Here is a 21,925-nt window from a genome sequence, read left to right on the forward strand (position 1 = left end):
AAACTGCCAGCATTCTCTTTATATATTCTCAATGGTTTCCATCCATAGATTGCTGACTTGATAATCTGTAACTGAGTCTAGTAGCTACTTGAATCTGTCAGTGTTTCCTGTAAGTAGCATCAATGCTTCGTATTTGACTAATACTGACATTTACTAATCTGAAAACTGTGCCTGGTTGCTACTTCAAACTGTCAGGGATCCTCCTTTATAACACCAACGCTTCCCATTCGAACAATGCTGACACTTACCAATCTAGGCAAATTCAATTATGGCGAACAGTGTTTGGGTGTCAGTGATCAGCTGGTGGATGGTAAACAGAAGTGAGAGAGGAGAGAGAAAGAGTGAGTGGTTGGAAGAGGTGACAGGAATTCCAAAATCAGCTGCTGCTCTGTTTGAAACAGGAGCCCCGCCCCTGCACTGGCGGAATCGATGCTTGCCGGTGTGTGTGCGTGCGTGCAACGGCACACTACTGCACATGCGCCAAAATTTGGTCCTTTAGTAGAGCTCGAAGAGATGGTCCCTGGTCTCCTTTATTTCTAATGGTAGCGAGGAGTCATCTCGTCGTGCGCTACCTATAACCTGAGCATCCCATCCTTACCATACCCCCCACATTCTCAACAAAATAAGTTTTCCATCTCACTTGCAATCACATTCACAGTTATTCCTCATCTCACTCTCTCACAACTCAAAACCATAGTAATAGAAGGATGCTATAGTATTGTATGGCCCAAAACTTATCCACCTTGTTTCTTGCAAACATACACATTGACAGACAGAGACAGACATTCAGAGCAGCCTGTATTATATTCAGCGAGAATCTATATTTTTCAAGTGCGCCACCGATTTGTGTTTGTAGGCAAGTGTGATTCACATAACACAGTCACATTGGTTGGATGGGAAGCGTTCATATAATTCATAGGAATTTCTGACAGTTTAAAGTGAATCTCACTATAGAAGGGTGAAAACCTGCTTAGTGAGATTCACTTCAAACTTGCAGCATTCCTCATATTATGGCAATATGCTTCCCATTCAACCAAAGCTGACTGTATTAAGTGAATTTGACTATCAGTCAGCACAGACAACAGGGGTTACCCACCCTTGCTCTGAGCCTCGCCTCAAACTGTCAGCATTGGTTGAATGTGGTGGATTGATATTATTTATGAGGAATGATGACAATTCGAATTGAATCTCACAATGGCCAACCACTTCCTGTCAATGCACGCTCAATCGGCTCCAAAACCTCAGTCTCTCACTCTCTTTCACTCTATTCCACTCATTCGCTCACTCGTTCACAAACTGATCACTCGTGCTGCTGCGTCACTCTATTCAATTTCTGCTCTATGGTCCAACCTGTTTCTTTCCATTTTCTGATGCTTTGTTCTGTCATCTATTCGAATTTGAATCAATGTTGAACCCAGCTTCCAAGAGAGACAATAGAGTTGAATCACAATATATTTTCGGTGGCACTTATTATAATTATATTGTATGAGCTGAATTTGTGTTTAGGATTGATAAAAATTGACTGGTGAAATCAAGTTTATTGTTATAATCACTGATAGAAAGATATGTAAATAATGTAATTGAGTGATATAGACTGATGCGTAGTATGATAAAAATTATATGCTGGTTTGGATTGAGTAAAACCATAGAGAAACAATAGCATAAGTAGTAGATATCCCATGGTATAGGGAATTTATGTCGCAACTTTTACTGTTATCTCAAGCCGATTACTGTCGATTATTGTCGAGTTTACTGTTTTGACCGGGTAAGAGTGTATGAACGGCACAATATGAGAGACTACCAGCGTCATAAAGCTTCACAGAAAAGAACTACGTGGGCTATCAGCTTGAGATAACAGTAGAAGTTGCGACATAAACGCCCTATACCATGGGATATCTACTTATGCTATTGTTTCTCTATGGTAAAACTAAGCTTTACTTCATGAGTCCTGATTGAAGAAATCTTCAGTTATAGAAGAGAATAGAACAAGTTTGTGATATCCTTATTTTCATTCCGTTCCAATGAGAGTTGACTGTCGTAATTAGTATCAGGCTAGATTTGATGTCATATGTTAGATGGAATCTCCAGATCTCAGAGAGTGAAAAGAACTTGTCGTATCCTTGTTCTTCTTTAGTTCCAATAAGAATTGACTGTTGAAATGAGGCTGGATTCAATAAGATTCCAGTGAAATTTATGGTTTGAAGAGACTAATGTTGGTATATGCATGTCTGATAAATGCGGAATCATCCTACAGTTCATTTAAATCTTTAGTAGGAGTAGCTTCATGTATTTATTGATACTCTGAAGCTAGCCTTCCAAAAATATGTGAGCTATTAGACGTAATATTCTTAGTATGCCATGATTTCACCTCAATGTATGTTGATTCCGAGCGAGGAAGGAATAATTCCATGACAGTTCACCCTCTAAATTCTTGAAATCATCGGAAAATGTATCAAGTTGGCAGTCGGCCAGCTGCAGAGTATAAATGAGGGCTCCGTGATTTCTACTGTGGAAATGGAGCTCCTATTTCTAGCACAGTTACTGCGTTGCAGAAATTCATCATTCAGACAACTGTTACTGTCTACTGTCTTCGTGGCAAAAATTCGTCATGCACGTTCACAAAATAGAAGAAATTTATCAGGCCCGATAAATGCGATGAGCGCCGAAAAAGATTCAAATTGAAGTGAATCAGTGGCGTGTAGAACGGCTGGGATTCCGATCTGAGAATATCAGGAAAAGTAGGTGATCCTAGAGAGAGAGAGAGAGAGATAGAGTGATAACAAAGAGTTGTGAGAGAAAGAGTGAAGGATAATGTATGAGAGATAGATGGTTGTGGAGAAAAACAACAGACGTGTGCGACTGAGAGGGGGCTTCAGGAAGCTATGTTGGAGGCGAAGAGAGAGAAAATGCAAGAAATAGTCGACAGAAATGATGGCAGTCGTATACATTTCCATGCCATCTGATCAGTGCTTTGATTTACATGCAAAAGTCGAATATCTTTTCTTGGTTCATTCTTTCAATTCTTGCTTCATGAAATTATTGTCGACTCGTAGATCTTGTTCTCTACTGTCTTCTTTCCTTCCTCATCTGCATTATTATTGTCTCTCTCACTCCCACTCATCCTCTCTCTTAATAAATATAATCCAATCTATCTCTTTCTGTCCCTCTCTTGATGAATATAATCTAATTTTTTTTATATTTCTTTCCTTCGCTACATTTAAATCAATAGTTTGACATCCTGTAAGACTGGACTCAATCTCTCTCTTAATCACTCTCTCTCTTCTTCACTCTCCCCTCAGTGTCTTCGACTCACTCACTCACTCTCTCTTCCAATATCACTGTTGATCTGAAACCGTTCTCACCGTTGTAAGGAACATTTACCTTCTGAATCGTTTTACCATAATATGACTGGCAATGATATTTCTCAGACCATTCCTATTCGTTGAAAACAAAACGGCTAGTTCTCTCCTCTAGATATATGAACAGCCATTTCCTCAATTTACATATATATTCTAAAACGGCTAGCTATTTCCTTTATACACATTGCTTATTCTATCACTCTACATATGTATTTCATATTTTTTTCAAAAACTTGAGAAAACATATCACCGTTGATGTAGTTTGAATTCTTTGTTCAGTTGAGCAGCATCTGAATATTATATGTTGTGTTCATGTTCTTGTGAGTCAGTCAGAGCTTCAAACGTTTGTTTATTTTTGAAAAATTCAGTAGAAATTGAGGAATAAGGTTCTAGTTCATGAAAAAGTGAACTATTTCAAAACGATCCATGATGCATTCTGGACTATAGATTTATACGTTACAAAATCATTTGTATTCATTGTATTATTATTCATTTCCATTTGCGATGTATGAACACTTTGGCTAAGAATAGAATGAGCGCTGCTTTCCAAAGTTTGTTCGTTGGTGTATGAGTAACATGATGACTGTCTATCGGATGGAAGGTAAATTATTTTTGAGAACGATTTCAACAAATTTTCAAATACGAACTCTGATTGAATTCCTACCTATAGTGAGGTCCACGTTATAATGGCAGTGAAGAAAGATAGGAGAAAAACGTTGCCAAGTCTCTCCATTTTGCCACTGACTGTACACAGCTGTTACTCAATTCATCCCATTAAATTTAATCTAATAATAATTATCATTTCCTTGATAAAATAATCAATTTAATGTCAAATTGATCAAGAAAATACATTTTTTCATAATTTTATTCAAAAATTTGCTTCCATGACTGAGATCAGATTTTTATTTTTATACAAACCTGAAATGGCGGCTAATTTAAAAAGCTGTGATACAACAATCTGAATTTCAAAACAACAGAAATTCTGTTATTTGGTAGATATTCTATTCCATTTTCCTTTAAAAATAATAGAAAAATAGTAATCTCATTTAAAAATAAGTAATTCCAATGTATTAATTATGAAATAAATTTTCAATATTATTTATACCGGTACGAGTAGGTCTAACCTATACGGGTAGGCTAACTTAAGCATAGATGAAGACTAGGATGGCTAGTTATCAACCTTTTAAAATGTCATTTCAGGTAGTTTAATTTGTGTTTCTCATGAGGTAATGTTTAAAAATTATTTCATTGTTTCAAAAATACATTTTAAATCAATTATACGACTTGTGTACTCAAGTACTTGATAGAATGGAGAAAAAATATGGCGGCTGAGAATATGGTTTGTTCAGTTTTGTACGGTCACTGTCAAAGTAAATATAAAATATTCTGGCAAATATACAACATTGCAAAGCGAGAGAGATATAGTGCTATCTGTTTTGTTGTATGATAGAAAAGGACAGCAACAGTATTGTCAATCGTACACTGCCATTATAATGTGGACCTCACTATAGCGGCTCTCACTGTTGTCAATATTTTTAGTCGCAGAAGTCTTTAGTGCTACCAATTGTCTTTGGACTTTAACAATACATTGACAGTAATTACATTGGCTTTTCGTTCCATATCTCAGTGTGTATCGTGGATTCCAGTGTTGGAATTTCAGAGCGTCTAATGATTATTTCCATGAGAATCGATAGGATCTTTGACAAGATAGAAAATATTCTCTCAGGAAATCGTTCCAACCAGATACTGTCGCGTTGAAAGATTGAAACGAGCGTTGGTGGAAAAGTGAACCTAGTTGCAGGTAGTGTCTAGCGGCTGGAGATAACTCATTCTAACAGCTTTCTATGGTGAGATCCACTTCATTCTGTCAGCATTAGTCGAAGGGGTGTGCATTGGTGATACTTGTGAGGAGTGCTGACAGCTTTCAGCGTGCGCCATCGTCAAGACTCATCTTGTGTCCATGAATTCTTTACGAACTGAATTCAGCGAAGATGTGAGGCTGTCTGCCTACTCAATACAACCAAAGACAACATGTAGCTGGCAAACTTTTCACCTCTCCTCAAGACTGGCTGAATTTCAATTCGTTCTCCACAGGAAGCTCTTCTCAGTAACTTTCATCGCAGTGAGATTCACTTGGCACTGTCAACATCCTTTACAAGTAACATCAATGCTTCCCATCTATTCAACGCTGACAGAATGAAGTGAATCTCACTAACTGCTCAACGAAGAACGTATCATCATCACGTTTCATTTCGCCAACTGGCTTTTCTCTAACCTGTCAGCGCCCCAAAATGCTCACAATCCTACTTCAAACTCACTTTCTTCCTCCCTCCCACATGAAACCCCTCCTTTCATTTCATCTTCTACTCAACTTTTCAAAATCTCATTTTAAACTCGTAGTATACCTGCAGCAGCAGCTCATCCATTCCTATTCCTTCATTCAGAACTGGGAATAACAATCAAGATGAACTTGACATTTCAAACTTCACTTTTATATTAGTATTTCGTTCACTCGAATTTATCCATCCCTGCCCCTCCACTCAATCAGAACTTGGCAGTTCATTCATTATTATTATTATTTTCTGATGATGCCACTTTTTAAATACTACTGCGCTAAACTTCAACATTCCTTAACCTTTCAACTTCGAGATTGTATCCCTAATATCTCGTTCAGCTCTTTTGGCTCATCCTATCGTTTAGGAACTTCTCGAGCTAATCTCGTTTAGCTCGTTATCTTGTTTGATAACAATAGGTTGAGAAATGTGCTTAGAACATAATATTCCATATATTGCTAGTTATAGTTATTGCTCAATTGAAATTGATGTGTAAAATTTCATATTAATTCCAAGTTTGAATCAAACTGTTTCAACCAAGACAGTGTTATATTGGTGTCGAAACATAAAATTATTAAAGAAATAACAAGTACCCTTTCTATACTTTTTCACATAAACACACAACTAGTTCTAACACTTGTGCAATTTTAAAGTATTTCAACTTGAAATTGGCATGAGTGCTGAAACTAGTTGTATTTATGAAAAAATTAGCCCTATTAGAATACTTTATATCAAATATTTTTCATTGTAGCTTTGACTTTCCTGTAATGAATGGAAATTCTACAGTACTAATGATATATATCAAATGCTGTTCATAGTAATCAATATTGCAATGCAATCTGCTAATACAGAAGTAGGAATATTCTCTTTTGTGAACTGCAATGCTCTCAACTTTTATAAATAGGTAAACTAACATCAACATTATCATATCAATTCAAATGAGATCTCAAACAAAGTGGCGATATTAATCAAAACTGCAAAGAACTCAATTCAAATTGTACTACAAAATGGAGTCTAATTTGACCAATAAAATCTCATTGAGATGATGATTTGTTCCAAGATTGCTGTCTACTCGCTCGTCATTGGTGGGAACTGTGTGACGCCTGGCTGTAGCCCCAGCCAATGAGAGCACGCAGGGGCGTGAACTCGCTCGTGATTGGTTGAAAATCTTTGACGTAGTAGATCTCAACTAAAATGCTGGAGTGGACACCCACCAATAGAATGTGAAGAGGGGTATTTCTTTGATGGAGGTTTCATTTAACAAATTCAGATTCGAATCAGATTTGATTTTTTGATTGAAAAAATAGATTGAGAGGTTCATACTACTATGGTGTCGTAGATATTTTATCAGCTGCTCATAATCGAACTTAGCTGTGAATTTCGCCTAGCAACAAAGTACTATGGTGCTTTCAAACTGTCAGTTTTGTTTATAATACTCATGATATTGCCTCATTGAATCTTATGTAATATTATTGGAATAACAATAGCTCATGATAGAACAGAAATTGGAGAGTCAGATAGAATAAAGATAACTTGATGTGTACATATTGATTCCCAGGATTCAGAATTTCAAGAAGAGTTTGATTTTTATTTCCATTTATACCCCCCAGAGTTCTCCACCTACCACTTTGTATGCCCCTGTAAGTCAACAATCTGCAACATGGGGCAAAATGTAACATCCAGAGAGACTGGTTGATACGATAAAAGTCAACTTTGTATGCCCCTGTAAGTCAACAATCTGCAACATGGGGCAAAATGTAACATCCAGAGAGACTGGTTGATACGATAAAAGTCTGAAGAGCAACTTCTTGTATTTAGGTGCTCTCACTCTCTTTTAAGAGCCCAATAAACTTAACTTGCTCTTAGCAATTAGCTTCTGGGACCAGGATGAACGTTTTTTACGGCCGCCTCTGTCACATGGGTCACATTTCGGCTACAAACTACCAACGAAATGTTCCTTGTATGTGAGAACTCTTCTCTTTTGTTAAGGGTGATGCCCACATGAGCAGTGGACTTGTGCGTGGGTGAAGGGGAATACAACGATGATGAGAGATCGATGGATCTCAAATTCCGTTTCTTGTATGTGAGGACTTTACTGTTCTGTTGATGATCATGCCCACATGAGCCTAAGCCTTTTCTTACTCTAGATATATGGTAATGAGTACTTCTGATATGATAAACTTCTAATATGATACTTCTATATGATACTTCCAATATGTTATATTCTGGAAGAATAACAGAGAAATAAGGAAAATTGCTGGAATTGTATAAGATTCACACAAGATATATCAATTTTACACTGGAATGAGAGTGAGAGATAGACGAAAGGTAAGTTCTTGATTGTTGGGATGTATGTAATAGATGTAATTTCTCTCACATTTCATTTATTATAGTCTCTATTTATAAAAATGAATGTCTGTTTGTGTGTTAGTTTGTTTATTTGTTTGTTTGTTCCCTATAGACTCGAAAACCACTTGACAGAACGGCATGAAACTTTGGGAATATGTTGTGTGAATATTGGGGATGGTTTCTGACCAGAAATTTTGATAGGTGGGCTGATAATAATTATATATTAATCCATTTTACAGATCTATGTTTTCTAAATTGTCGGCCGAGCGGCTAACGTAGAACGGAAAGATCATCATGATTCAAGATCATGTTGTGATAATATGATTTAGCATATGAACTTACCAGCTCTAATAAACACGTCACTCTGTGATAAAATTGTTTACTGGTATTAAAACGGCAGTTTTAAGCACATAGGAAGTCCGTATTGAGATATTAAGAAAATATTGATTGACAGATAAATTTCATGATTTACCAAATAGAGTCAAGTGTGACATGAGATACATTGACTTTCTGGCGGTAAGAAGTTGACTGGGTGAGCTAGTGGATAATAATATTCAGTTATTTCTTCTGGCTAAGACTTTATAATCAATTTATCAATACAGTTCGAAGCTCCTAACATAATAATCTAACTGAATTGGAAATCCTCAGCTCTCAAATTCTTGATTAAGATGTTTGTGCTGATTTATTTTGAGAAGTGGGAGCACAACTTCATTTGGACTCAACTGTTCATGAAAATTCAGGAGAGGGACGGCTTTCGTCAAATCTGTTGATTCTTTCCCTTGATTTTGTGCACCCAATGAATTGAAAAGATGATTCAAGAAGAATCTTTCTCATTGAAAAATCCTCCAAGATCTTCTGTTGGTAGATTTACAAAGAGACCCCAGTTTGATTCGTTTCACATTAAAAAAAAAGACGGAAATCCCTGTTTGTTTGTGCTGCAACCGGACTTGCTTTGTTTTCTAGTTGTTGTGGTTTTGGTGAGAGACTCAGTATAATTACGGTTTAAAATAGCAAGTTGGCTTGTAATGTAGGGACGAGCAAGTAGCATGAATGATGATGAGGAAACTACTTCTCGAGTCGGGCCTCCACAGACTCGAGCCAATATTTGCATTTAGATTAGAGCCGACTGGAAGCGACTTGGGACCACATTGTCCCAACGCCTATCGTGTCTAGTTTTCCCTTTCCTCTTCCCCTATTTTTCTCTTCTCCTATTCTAATCTTCCCTCATCAACCCTTCTTCTCCCCTGGTTTCCTTCTTTTCCCTCTACCACAGTTCACTACTACTTTCTACTCCACTACATTTTGAACAGACTGCATCCTCATCCTCTCTCATCCACTTTTCTCTCTCGTTTACTTGTTCCTCTTCCCCCCACTCTGTAGTACACTACTATTCCCCCCTCCACTACATTTCAAGCAGACTGCAGTCACAATTTCCTTCTACACAATCGACCATCAAAATGTCTCAACAAACAGATTCGTGTTTCGACTGGTCGGAGATAAGATGTTTGTTTTCTAGAACTGAAGTTTTGCCTCTTATTTAGAGAAGGGAGTGTTGAAATTGGGAGACCGAAACGTTTATGAGACTGGTATATTTGATAAAGAAATCTGGTGACCAGTTGAAATGTCTTGACCGAGCTTGGTGAGAACGGGCATCAATGTTCATTATTAAATTCAATTAATTAACAGTTATGCCTCATCAAGCCACTTATTAGTGGCTCGGAACCCACTTGATACTGTCCAACATTCTCTGTATACATCGTCGTATATTTTATCACTCACGTCTAGAATCCACAGTAGTAAAAAAAGTATATTCGTATGGCTTTTGTTGGTGGGGAGTCCCTTGCGGGAAAATCCTTTCCACGTTAGTTTCATCCTCAGAAAAAAAACTTCATTCCTCATGAATTAAACTTGTTCATTTTATTTGGTTCAATTCTCAGGAACAAACTACTCAAGTATCCTATATAATAGCTTGTCTCTTCTTATAATTATATTACATGAGTATTATTGTATTATTATATATAGCTACATTTTCAGGAATAGACTAGGTTATATAATATACCTGGAGCCTAGGAAATATCGCAAATTAGAATAACTCTGTACTCGTACTGGTTTGATGAAGTGATCATTAAATAATGTTTACTATATCATTCCAGTATTTATTATTCAATCTGTAGGACTAGAGATAATAATCCACACCATCACTTACAATTAATTAATTGATCCTTGCTGATCGATATAGATATGCAGTAGCAGTACTAGAAGTACATCGATATCAATACAATGGAGTCGATTCAACAATGTTCCCCGCATAATTGGAATAACTGTAGGCCAGAATTTATTATAATTAGATGGGTTAGAAATTTTGTAATGAGATTCAGAATCGACTATTCCCGTATTGTTGGAGTTCTTGAAGCGTATGTTATCTTTCCACCAAATATGAATGATTGGAAACTAGAATGATCAATATGATTAATTGACCAGAATATATTATTGTAGGCTATATTCCTCAAACCCGAGTTAGTATTGTATGTAGTCAGAACTCATAACTTTTAACATAATATTTGGACAATTTAGGACAAAATTAGGAAATTGAAGAAGTTTTGGGCAATAGCCTGTTTTTCTTCCCCGACTATTGTATTGTTTGCTCTAATACATGAATAATTAATAATAAAAATACTGTATAAAACCAGTGTATCAAAACTTTATTCTTGTACTGTATAAATTAAGCTCTTCAGTTGAATAAAATTATAGAATAAATCATATTTTATTCAGTTCATTAAAAATCTTCATGCTGAACTACTATATGGAAGTTTGGGATTCACCTAATACTACTTATAGGCAGTCGATCCAACAATATTCTATTAAAATTATGAACACAAACATTTGAAATTCCAATAAGGTGACCAGAGTTGACAAAATAATACACAAAGTCATCAGAATGGGACTTTTTCACTAGAGCTTGAGTCTTCGATATAAAAAGTGCATTTTCTAATTGGAAAAATCTGAGACAAGAAGTTAAGCACTTATGGAATCACATAAGTGTGAGGAATGTCGCCAGTTTGAAGTGATTCACATGAATACATGAATCACTTCGAGGCATTTCAAAGGAGAACATCAACTTGGAAAGATTTATCAGCTATTGACACACCTTTCAACCAATTTTGAATGAGGAATAAATAAAACATCTTGAAACATATCACCAGCAACTCAGAGGCAAATTTCGACTCGACTTCAATTTCCGTTCAATAAATTGCGGTGCAAACGAATAAGGACGCTGATGTTTCATTAACAGGTGACCTGTTTAGCTGACAATACGGTCGAGAATCGCTTGGACTGCATCCAACTTGCGATTATTTCATAGTTGGGTGCCGCGAAATTTACTGTTACTTATACTCCGATAGTTTTCTGAAACATCACTATTTGATGATGGTGTTGGAACATCATTGTTTGATGATGCTGGACATAATTTATATCTTGATGGTGTTTGAAACATCATGATTTCATAATATTCCATCATATTTGAGAAATAAAAATGGGAAAATATTTTTGAAAAATAAAAACAAATTGAAATGTTAGGTACTTTTGTTAATAGAATGGATTGAATCATATTGAAGGAAAAGTCTGTGATTTTGGTGAAAAATTTTGTCATGAATTTAAAAACACATTTTAATGTGGTTCTCTCACTGGGATAGTTCAATAAGTAGATACGACATCGATGATGTTATGAACAACGAAACTTGAATTTTGTGTAAAAAACTTTCTCAGTAGAAAATACAATATTCTATGTTTTCACTCAACATTATTTACAGTAATTATCGTTATGGAGCAATTATGAAATATATCTGAATATTAGAATGAGTAGAACCGTCATTTTTGTCGATGAACAATGCAACTTGAATTTTGTGTTGAAAAATATTTCAGAAGAAAATAAAACATTATGAGTTGTACACCATTATTCACAATACATCAACGTTACATTACATCGTTATTGAACAATTATAAAATATTTCTGATAACAGTGTTCAAGATGTTTTGTGGTTTGGAATAAATTAATACAAAGTTACCGATTTTGTAAAATCATTATTGTATGTAGATTGAGAATGATTCGAAACAAAGTTCTCGACTTTTGTAAAAGTATTTTGTGGAATAGAAACGACATTTGTTGCCTGTCAACTTCAAGTTCAGCCATTATTGTTTGGTGTGCCACTTTGCGTGCTTTGATTGATCCTTGCCTGCAGAGATTAGTGTAGTAGTTGCGAAGGGGGGGGGAGAGCAACCCTAGTATGTAGAGAGGGGGGTGGTGTGACCTTCCTCGAACTAATTTCAGCGCGACGACAAACCGACGACTACGAAAACGAAAATGTCGCGTGATTCCCTTCTTCACCCTTACATACCTTTCCACCCCCCAACTCTCCAGAAAACCCCACCTTATATGTGCGACGTTTCTGATTTTATTGGCTCACTAGAGCGACTTGAGGCGAATAATGGTTCGCTCAATGCCCAGTCAGGACGTGAGGTAATCTATCAGCAGGTGGAAAGTATGTTAGGAAACTGGGAAAACTGAGGAGACGCCGGGGAAAATAAGAGAATTCAGGGTATCTGTAGGGAAATGTTAAGAGGGTAATTGAAGGTCCAGGAGTGGAAAAACTAGCAACTCGAAGAGAAACCTAAGTACATATTGTGGAAAATACGAAAATACTCGGGAATTTGCAGAATTCAAACGGAAATCCTAGAATTTGAAAGGAAAACTAGTGAACGATCTAGAAACTCAAAGGAAACAGAGGTGGGAACCAAGGAATGATGAGAATTAAAACTAAAAAGCCTGAAGTTTTCTAGCCTTGGCGAGTTATTCCAATTATGGGTGAAATCATTGTTGTACAATATCGTGTTTCCAATTGATTTATTTCATTTTAATGTATGTAGTCATAGTTTGATTGCTAATAACCAACTGTTCAAATTCAGTCTGTACGATCATAGTTCAGACGGCTCTTAAAAATATTCACATCTGAATATTCGTGTTCAAAGAGAAATTTGAAGTTTGTTTATTTGACATTTCAATTAATGCTCATCAAAAATTTAATCAACCTATGTTGTATATAACCTACCTGTCTTCAATTCCCTTTCTTAAATTTGTCTCAATATTCGCAAGAGCTAGTCCTAGTTTATTAATGGATATACTTAAAATAGTTTACTCTTCTCAAATTTAATATTGACATTTATTTCTTGAAAAAAAAAACAATAAATCGATAAGGATTCTGCCACAGATGTTCCATTGGAAGTAAGTAAATGCTGTTAAAGAGCTTCCTAATAAAGTATTGATTAGAAACAGGTAAAAAATATTATTAGTTCAATTGAAAAAAGAGAGTTCGACTCACCTCCATAGTTCGGTCTTACTCTTTTATCGTAACTGACACTAAACGAATCCAAAATGGCGGATATGTTTACGTCTCCTAACATACTTCCTCCGCCGGTTCTGCAACATAAAAAATATTTATTATTATAAATCATTATCGTTCATATAAACATCATAATCATTTGTGATTGATATTAACACTTTAAATGTATAACAGTTGCTTCTGAAAAATTCCACAGTAAGATAGAGTAAAGTTAGAACTAGAATAATTCTAAAATGCAGGTCGTCAAAGCGACTTCTAAAGTATAGTACAATAATTAAAATCTATTCTTAGATCATGCCTTCTCACTTTAGGATGCTATGAATTCCTAGTGTGGATCCTCTTCAAGTTCATGTACTAGCAGGTCCTGCCATTCAAATAATACGATTCGGGTAATATTTGGCGAAAATCACGTTCCGACTATTCAGAGACATTTAACCTTTGAGATTTCCTAGCTTTGCTATTCACGAATATTTGTGTGGCGAAGTTCACTCCAAGCTGTCAGCGTTCCAACATTAGTAATCCCCATTCAACCAATAGTAGGGTGACAGTTCAAAGTGACAGTTCATTCTGTTGCATACCCCAGTGTCTGTTTCATCCTTCTAAAATCCATGATGATTCTAATTATTTTATTTCCTCTTTTTTTCTCCAGCCCTATTCTTCTCTTCCTTTCCTTCCTCTTCTCAATGAACTCTCATTTCTACTTTTCTTCAACTTTTCATTCCCCCATTCCCTTTACGAACCTCCCCATGTTCTCAACTAACTCACCAACAAAGAAATCCTCAAGTAACATTATTCAATTCCTTCTAATGTAGACTGGCAATTAAAAACACTATCGAGAGTTAGCTGCTTGCACGCATGTTACGTTCTAATGGAAACATTCAAACTTTTTCTCTTCCTCTAATTTCTTTTTGCCACGAACCTCTCTTTTCTCTTCCCTCTTCTCTCTCTTCTTCAGGCCGTTTTCTTCTCGAGGGTAAGTGGCTGGTCGCTTGAAGCATTGCAGTTTACTTACTTTGACTAATTCTCTGGTGTCATGCGATACTGGGCCACCTCCAACTCCATGCCTCAACAACAGAGAACTCCTCTTATTTGCTGTTTTTTAGAATCTTGCTAATTGATCATGACTGAATACACAGAGAAAAGTGGATATTTTCATAAACATGAGTTGATTCTGTTACCGTATCATCAACTGTACAAAACAATCAACTGTACAGGCAATTATCAAAACATTGAGTATGTCAATGAATCCAAACTTATTTGAGCTAAATTGGGTTTTGAGGTTGTCAGAGTGTATTGGACATTTTTTTGTCTTCTCCATTGTCAAGCAGTTTTAATTCAACAGAGATTCATAATGGTCTAACAGTAAAAGCCAGAACGTTGCTATTTCTATGGATACGTGCCTCTAATAACTTGAAGTATGTTTATATAATATGCAACTATTACAACACACATCATACATTTTTTTTGCTGAGGTTTACGCCCGATCTAGCCAATCTAGGCTTGAAGGTGTCTGAAGTGATGATGATTAGAAGTGAGTAGATCTACATATTTTGATGGGTTCCAAACCACTGGAAAGCGATTTTCGAACCTATAAATGGTATTTAGAGGAGTTCGGCTCTCAAACAGGCAACCCTTTCAACGGGAATAGCAGGTAAATGTATCCTCTATAATAATAAGAAAATAGTCTATCCTATTATATTAAGCGAGCAATTTCTGTATATCTGTTTATATTTTCATATCTGGTTATTTATGTTCAACGGATCTCGAAAACGGCTCTAACGATTTTCACGAAATTTGGAAAATGGTAGGTTTATGATATAAAAATTTGATTGCACTAGGTCTCATCCTTGAGAAAACTCGCTGAACGACATTAAAAGGTTAATTCATCCTTGGCTGAAACAGTTGAGACTTTCGTCGTCTGTGGATAGTAAAAAGTGAGCGAGTGATTCTGTGGAAAATCAAAATATCGCATCCCCGAAATTCATAAGCTGACGTATAGCCAGCTTTGAAATATAAACACGATCATTTTGGAGAATTGTGTTCTGTTTATCAATAAATAAAAATAACGAGCGAAGCTCGGTGTCTCGATATTAATAATTATATTCGATATAATTGGAAGACGTGTATTTCTGCAGTATATGTGAGGGTTTTCAAACAATCTCTCAGGTCTAAGTTCAAGGTGGAAATAAATTAGTGCATGAAAAGTGAACTTTCTTTCATATTAATCTAGAAGTTTAATCTCTACACCAGCGGTTATCTCTGTTTTAATCATGAATAATCATAGAGCCCGACCAAAACTTGAGATCGAAAACCAGAAAAAGGCAAGTAAAAATAAGCGCCATACATGCTCATACAGGCAACTCATTCCAACTTGAAGGAAAAACTCAATTAAATTTGTCGTTAACTTGGTCCTTGGTCCCCCTTACTGGCCTTTGATTTGAAAGGTCAAGTATATGAGTTTAAAAGTTTGAAATGGAAAGGGAAACTGTGTATGACAAGTTATGAAAATATGAAAATGCGTAGGATTTTCCGGAGTTGACTCTTTGATGTATTAAAAGTAACAGAAAGTTACTAACGAATCAAGCTATAGGATTAAAAAGAGAAAAATTTTGAGGATATCCTTCAACTCAACAATAATTATCCTGTACAGTCCCCATGTAATTCCAGCCATTTTGAATGTTCAGAAGTGGCAGAGGGATCAGAAAATGCTGGTATTTCGTGGTACTTAGTAATAAATGGAGAAAGAGTAGTTTCATGCGAAGAGAAAAAATATTTAACATAAAATAATGCATTTGCATCAATAAAAAATTGAGAAAGTAATATATTCGGATCGAATATGTTTGGACTATTGGACTAGTACCTTATCCTGATAGATCCAGAGATTTTGCTATAACTCGTTCGAATATGCAAGTTATTTTCCAAAAGATCAGCGTATTTCCCACCATACTTTTTAATCAAATTTCGGAAGAGCAGCAGTTTGGACTCTCATTCAATGTTTTTTTGTACTTTGCAATAATAATTACTCTACAATAACAATGAATAAATCAATAAAACATGGAGAATATGATCTCATCAAATAGAGTTATATGACTAAAACATACATATTCTATCCCCGTAAGGGACTCCCCACCAACAAAAGCCAAAAGAATTTACTTTTTAGAGTTATACGACTACAAAATGAATGGATGTTTGCTTCTTTGATTTCAAAATTTCATGTGTTTTTGAAGTTAGGACTTTTTCTATTGTTTCTACAACTAATATGACTCATTCAGAATCATTTCTGAATATAAAAGGTAGTGTTTTCTGTTTGTTTCGGATTATAGATTGGAGTGTAACTCGAAAATTTGAGAGTAGCATATAACCTAGCTACATTTGGACTATTGTATGAATTAGAATTGGAACCGTCAGCCTGTGGTAGGGTACTTTTCTAGAAGTTGTCTTATCCTGAATGAGTGAATAGTTATTTATTATCAAGACGAATCTCATACCATACAATCAAATCATTATCAAGACGAACTTGATCGCAACTGAAATATTACATAATATAACTTATTTGAGAGCTAAGTTGTGAGTAATGACTTTTCACAAGAGGAATTCACCTTCATAAATTTATTAATTCACAAGTAGTTTAAACGTGATCTTAATTGCTGAAGATCTAGTTGAATAATAGTTAGTTTCATTCATCATAAACATTTTCAGAAATCATCAAGTAGAACCTAGACGATAAGATTTGCCAATTTGTTAAATATTTAGATTTGTCATAATTTGTTGGATTTGTGTTGATATTTGTCAATTCGTCTTATGACTAGGATAACGAAATTGAAATCTGTCTGGATTTGTTAATGAATCGTGGTCCCTCAATTCGTTCCATGTATTTTATCGGAGCATATGGCAGGGGAAATTCCATAATAAACAGAACGTCTGAACGAGAGCCAAAGGAAAATGTATGCTTTAGCACCTGTCAAATATAAAGTTTCGCCTTTTGGAAAGAACCCAGCTAATTTTCACGCCAAGCTGGAAAGCCAATCCACAAGTGAAATGTTTCATCCAGAGGTCAACGACACCAAACTTCTCCCAACAATAATTATCATTATCATGATGGAGATCTGCAGTTAAATTTGAAATGCTTGGATTGAGCAGTTGGCAAATGCTCAAGTTTCAAGTTCTACTGGATTGTTATTATTATGAGATTATAATAACAAGAAAGTTATTTTAGGTATTCCTGAAAATTCCCAAATAAAGTGAAGGGTATTTGGATAAAATAAAGAACACACATTCAAAAATAGCATAACTTTGTACAGAACAATGGAACGAACGATATAGTCGAAATTACTTATTGAACAAAACTAACGAACGATAGGCCTACAAGCTTTAAAAATCTGGTGTCACACAACTTTCCTTGTCGTTATGAAAATTGATCACCTGACGCTGGTGTTCCCGCGCATAAAAGTCTACTATTCAAAGATCCAAGACAGCTGGTGACAAGACAATAACACTGGAGACACACGAAGTCTGCTATTTCTTCATAGTGGATGATTCAATAGAATCAACAGTTGCCAACAGTTTGCAATTGAAATAATAACATTTTCTCGAATTTCGAGCTTATATTCAATTTTAAGTGAAAACGTTACTGAACATTAATTGAAGAAATTTTCATGCTTAATCTTTTCCACTTAGAATTTTTTGTTTAAATTGTATCTGAAGCCTGATACTTGAGAATCTAAAATAAAACTTTGCATAGATGGGGCGGAGCTCCTGGAATTTTTACAGATATGAGACTTGTGGCAGTTGATAGAGCTTATCAATGACTATTCGAGGTATAAATTTGATCAAAATCGTTGAGCCGTTTTCGAGAAAATCGCGAAAAACCCTGTTTTTGACAACATTTTCGCTATTTTAGCCGCCATATTTAATTGAATTTGATCGAGATTGTTCGTGTCGGATCCTTATAGGGGAAGGACCTCAAGTTTCAAATTTCAAGTCGTTCCGTTAATTGGGAGATAAGATTTCGGGTATACACATACACTCAAACACACACACACACAGACCAATACCCAAAAACCACTTTTTTGGACTCAGGGGACCTAGAAACATATAGAAATTGAGAAATTGGGGTACCTTAATTTTTTTCGGAAAGCAATACTTTCCTTACCTATGGTAATAGGGCAAGGAAAGTAAAAATAAATTGGTAAATTTACATGAGAATAAAAGCGAATGTTGTTGAATGAGACCGATACGAGATGATGTTAAACATTTTGAAAAAAAAAACTGATTGAAGAAGACAAAACTGCTGGAGAAAAGCATGAAAGCTAGAAAAAGCACTGAAATTAGTTTGAAGAAAGCTAGAAATAGATAGACTAGAAACTAGAACGATAGGAGTTGGAGAAATAGAGATGGATGAAACGGAAATAGAAAAGAATGGTGAACTTAGTTGATTTAAAGAGAAATACAAGTTACAAGGTATTATAATAGTAAGTGAAATCCCAAATTAATTATAACGTTTATCTTATCTCATATCTCAAATATCGTATTTATTATTTATTTATTCATTTATTTATTTATTTATTTATTTATTCATCTATTTATTTATTTCAATATTAATTTATAATGACAGAAACGCCATGAAGCTCCGCCTACTTTCTTTTCTGATTGGTCAACAACGATGTGTCATTACTTTACTTCGAAATTTTGCCGTCAGGTGGCAATAGATACACTGGATAATGAACAAATTTTTATTTTTCCGAGCATACAGTATTCCTAATCTTGAACAAAACAATAATTAGGAGAGATTCTATTGATTTTTTAAAAATGAGAGTAACTTGCTCATTGTTTCTGTGTGGAATGAGTTCTACATGAACTTAAATAAAACAGGCCACTTTCAAACTCCGACACTATGATGAAGAGTTTTTTTTTATCATGTATTGGAATGATAACGAATATCAGGAATTTGACACTCCTCTATAGTTATCCAATACTATGTTTCATTCTCCTCGCACTTGTCGTATGAGAAGAGAAGGAGAAGGAAGATTCAAATAAGAGGAAGAAGAAGAAGAAGAAGAGAAGAAGAAGAAGAAGAAAAGAAGAAGAAGAAGAAGAAGAAGAAGAAGAAGAAGAAGAAGAAGAGAAGAAGAAGAAGAAGAAAAGAAGAAGAAGAAGAAGAAGAAGAAGAAGAAGAAGAAGAAGAAGAAGAAGAAGAAGAAGAAGAAGAAGAACAAGAAGAAGAAGAAGAAGATGAAGAAGAAGAAGAAGAAGAAGAAGATGATGAAGAAGAAGTAGAAGAAATTGACAACAGGAAAGAGTTGAGCATACTAAAAAATATGAGAATAGCACGCTGAGCAATTGTGGATATTCAAGAGACGGTGACGAGAGATCATCATAATCAACATTCTGTCTCTATCTCATTATTATCGATATGCTGTGCAAAAAAATGATGTGAAAGAGAATGGAAACGCGCTTGGTGGCTGCCGTATCATCATCATGGTTTCCCCATTCCCCATATTTTCCTTCTTCTCCCAGTTTTCCTTAGCAACAAAACCCATCTTACTTGCGTCACAACACACTTAGTATATTTCTCTTTTTCGCTGATGTTTTACTCTTTCCCAACATTCAATTTCCCTTATCCTGTTTTTCTCTCCGTCTTCTTTTTTCTTTTTCCTCTTCTTCTTTTCATCCTTCCTCTCCTTCTCCTCCATCTTCTTCCATATCTTTTCCAACGTATTCTACTTCTACTCCTCTTTTCTCCCCCTTCTCTTCAGTTCTTCGTCTTCATAATCTTCATTCTCTTGATATTCCACTTCTTCATGATCTATAATGTGCTTTCTACGTTCTTCAATCTTCTCTAATCTCTCTTCTCAATGTTCTCCTGGATCTTCTCCTCAATCTTTTTCTCTTTCTCAGACTTCTACTTCTCCATAATAATGAGTGAGGTATGTATAATCTTCTTCTTCATCATCATCATCATCCACTTCATCATCATCATTCTACTTCTACTTCTTCTACTTCTTCTTCTTCTTCTTCTTCCTCTTCTTTTCCTTTTCTTCCATTTCCTTTTACATCTCTTCCTCCGCATTCTACTCTTCTACTCCTCATCCCTCCCTCACCTTTCCTTCTCATCATTTCTTTGGCTTCATAATCTCCTTTCTCTTGATATTCCACTGCTTCATGAATCATAAAGTGTTTTCTCTTTAATCTTCTTTACTCTCTTCCCTCAATGTTCTTCTGGGTCTTCTCCTCATTCTTTTTCTCTTTCTCAGACTTCTACTTCTCCATAATAGAGAGCGAGGTTCGTATGATGTCATTTGGATATCGATGGAATATGTTGATATGTGTAACCGATTTATAGCTATAATGTGGATATACAGTAGTGCAATCCACTCTTAACTGACAGCATTGGTTGAAATGTTAGTGTTATCTATCAGGAATACTGAAATAGCATCTATATTCTCGGCATACATCTCGAAACTCGAAACAAATTTGCCACAATACAGATTTCCACTCGGTTTGTCCCACTCACTCTCAACTGCTTTCAGTATTCCTCATAAATAGCCACAATGCTTCTCATTCTACCAATGCTGATAGTATTAAGTGGATCTCCTACTACCTTTTTTCCGGGTTCTTACGGAGAACGGTTCCCATTGATAACGGTTATTTGTTTCTGCTCCTTATTTAGAATTGTATGAATGGATTGAGTGCTTGAATAGTTATCTCATTACCTATGTTGAGTATTTTGCCTGCTAACAGATACTCAAAAGGAGCGTTGAGTTCTATTTTTATATTGAGTAATTCGATGGAACGGTCTGATTTAATGGGTTTAGTCATATTCAAGGTCAATATCTGATGTTTTAGACTTCATACTGATGGTAAATCTTATTAAACGAGCGTAACGAGTTCTCAGTTCAAACTCCAGGCTTTTGCAAAGTGCAAAAATGGTAAATGTAGAGGTAAATTGACCCCCATATGGATTGTTTTTGGCGTTTGTATTCTCAAAGATAACTTTTAAACAATTTTGAACACAAGTCCTCATAACATTTGTAACGATATTTTTTCAGTAACGTGTTGCTCTGCTTGGCTGCAGTCGGTAGAGCAAGATTTGTAAGATATTAACCCTTTTTGTGGTTCACAACAGTAGCCAGGATATCCGTTATTATCTAATCTCTAGCTTGTTGATATCGCACCCGGCGATAACAAAGCAGCTGTTTGCTTGAGACCTATAAGATTTTTTCATTTAGCGATTTTGCCAGTTATTCAAAATATTCTGTTATACATTTGAACAGATGAATTTCACTGACCAATGGAGTAATTTTAACGACCCATTCCTTCGTCTTTCCTCAGTTGAAACAAGATATACTCAATGAGGATTCCTTATCTAGGATACATTTATTCTAATAGGAGAGACATGTGGTAATCGAATCTATGTCTCGATATACAGAGTAGTGATAATAAAGATAATTTTCAAACTTATTTTCGAACAATTCAATTTCAATAATAA

General features: G+C 35.5%; 1 protein-coding gene across 15 annotated transcripts in view; it reads right to left on the reverse strand.

Moving 5' to 3' along the window:
- LOC111046946 (gamma-aminobutyric acid receptor subunit beta) overlaps window positions 1-21,925 on the reverse strand; it is a 196,848-nt gene that overhangs the window by 122,799 nt on the left and 52,124 nt on the right. For all 15 annotated transcript variants that reach the window (XM_039431262.1, XM_039431264.1, XM_039431261.1 and 12 more), the window contains exon 2: window positions 13,417-13,514. In XM_039431262.1, coding sequence (XP_039287196.1) covers window positions 13,417-13,514 — 98 coding nt within the window. The remainder of the gene's footprint in view (window positions 1-13,416; window positions 13,515-21,925) is intronic.

Source organism: Nilaparvata lugens, chromosome 6 (assembly GCF_014356525.2).
Source record: "Nilaparvata lugens isolate BPH chromosome 6, ASM1435652v1, whole genome shotgun sequence".
In the NCBI taxonomy this organism is placed as follows: Eukaryota; Metazoa; Arthropoda; class Insecta; order Hemiptera; family Delphacidae; genus Nilaparvata; species Nilaparvata lugens.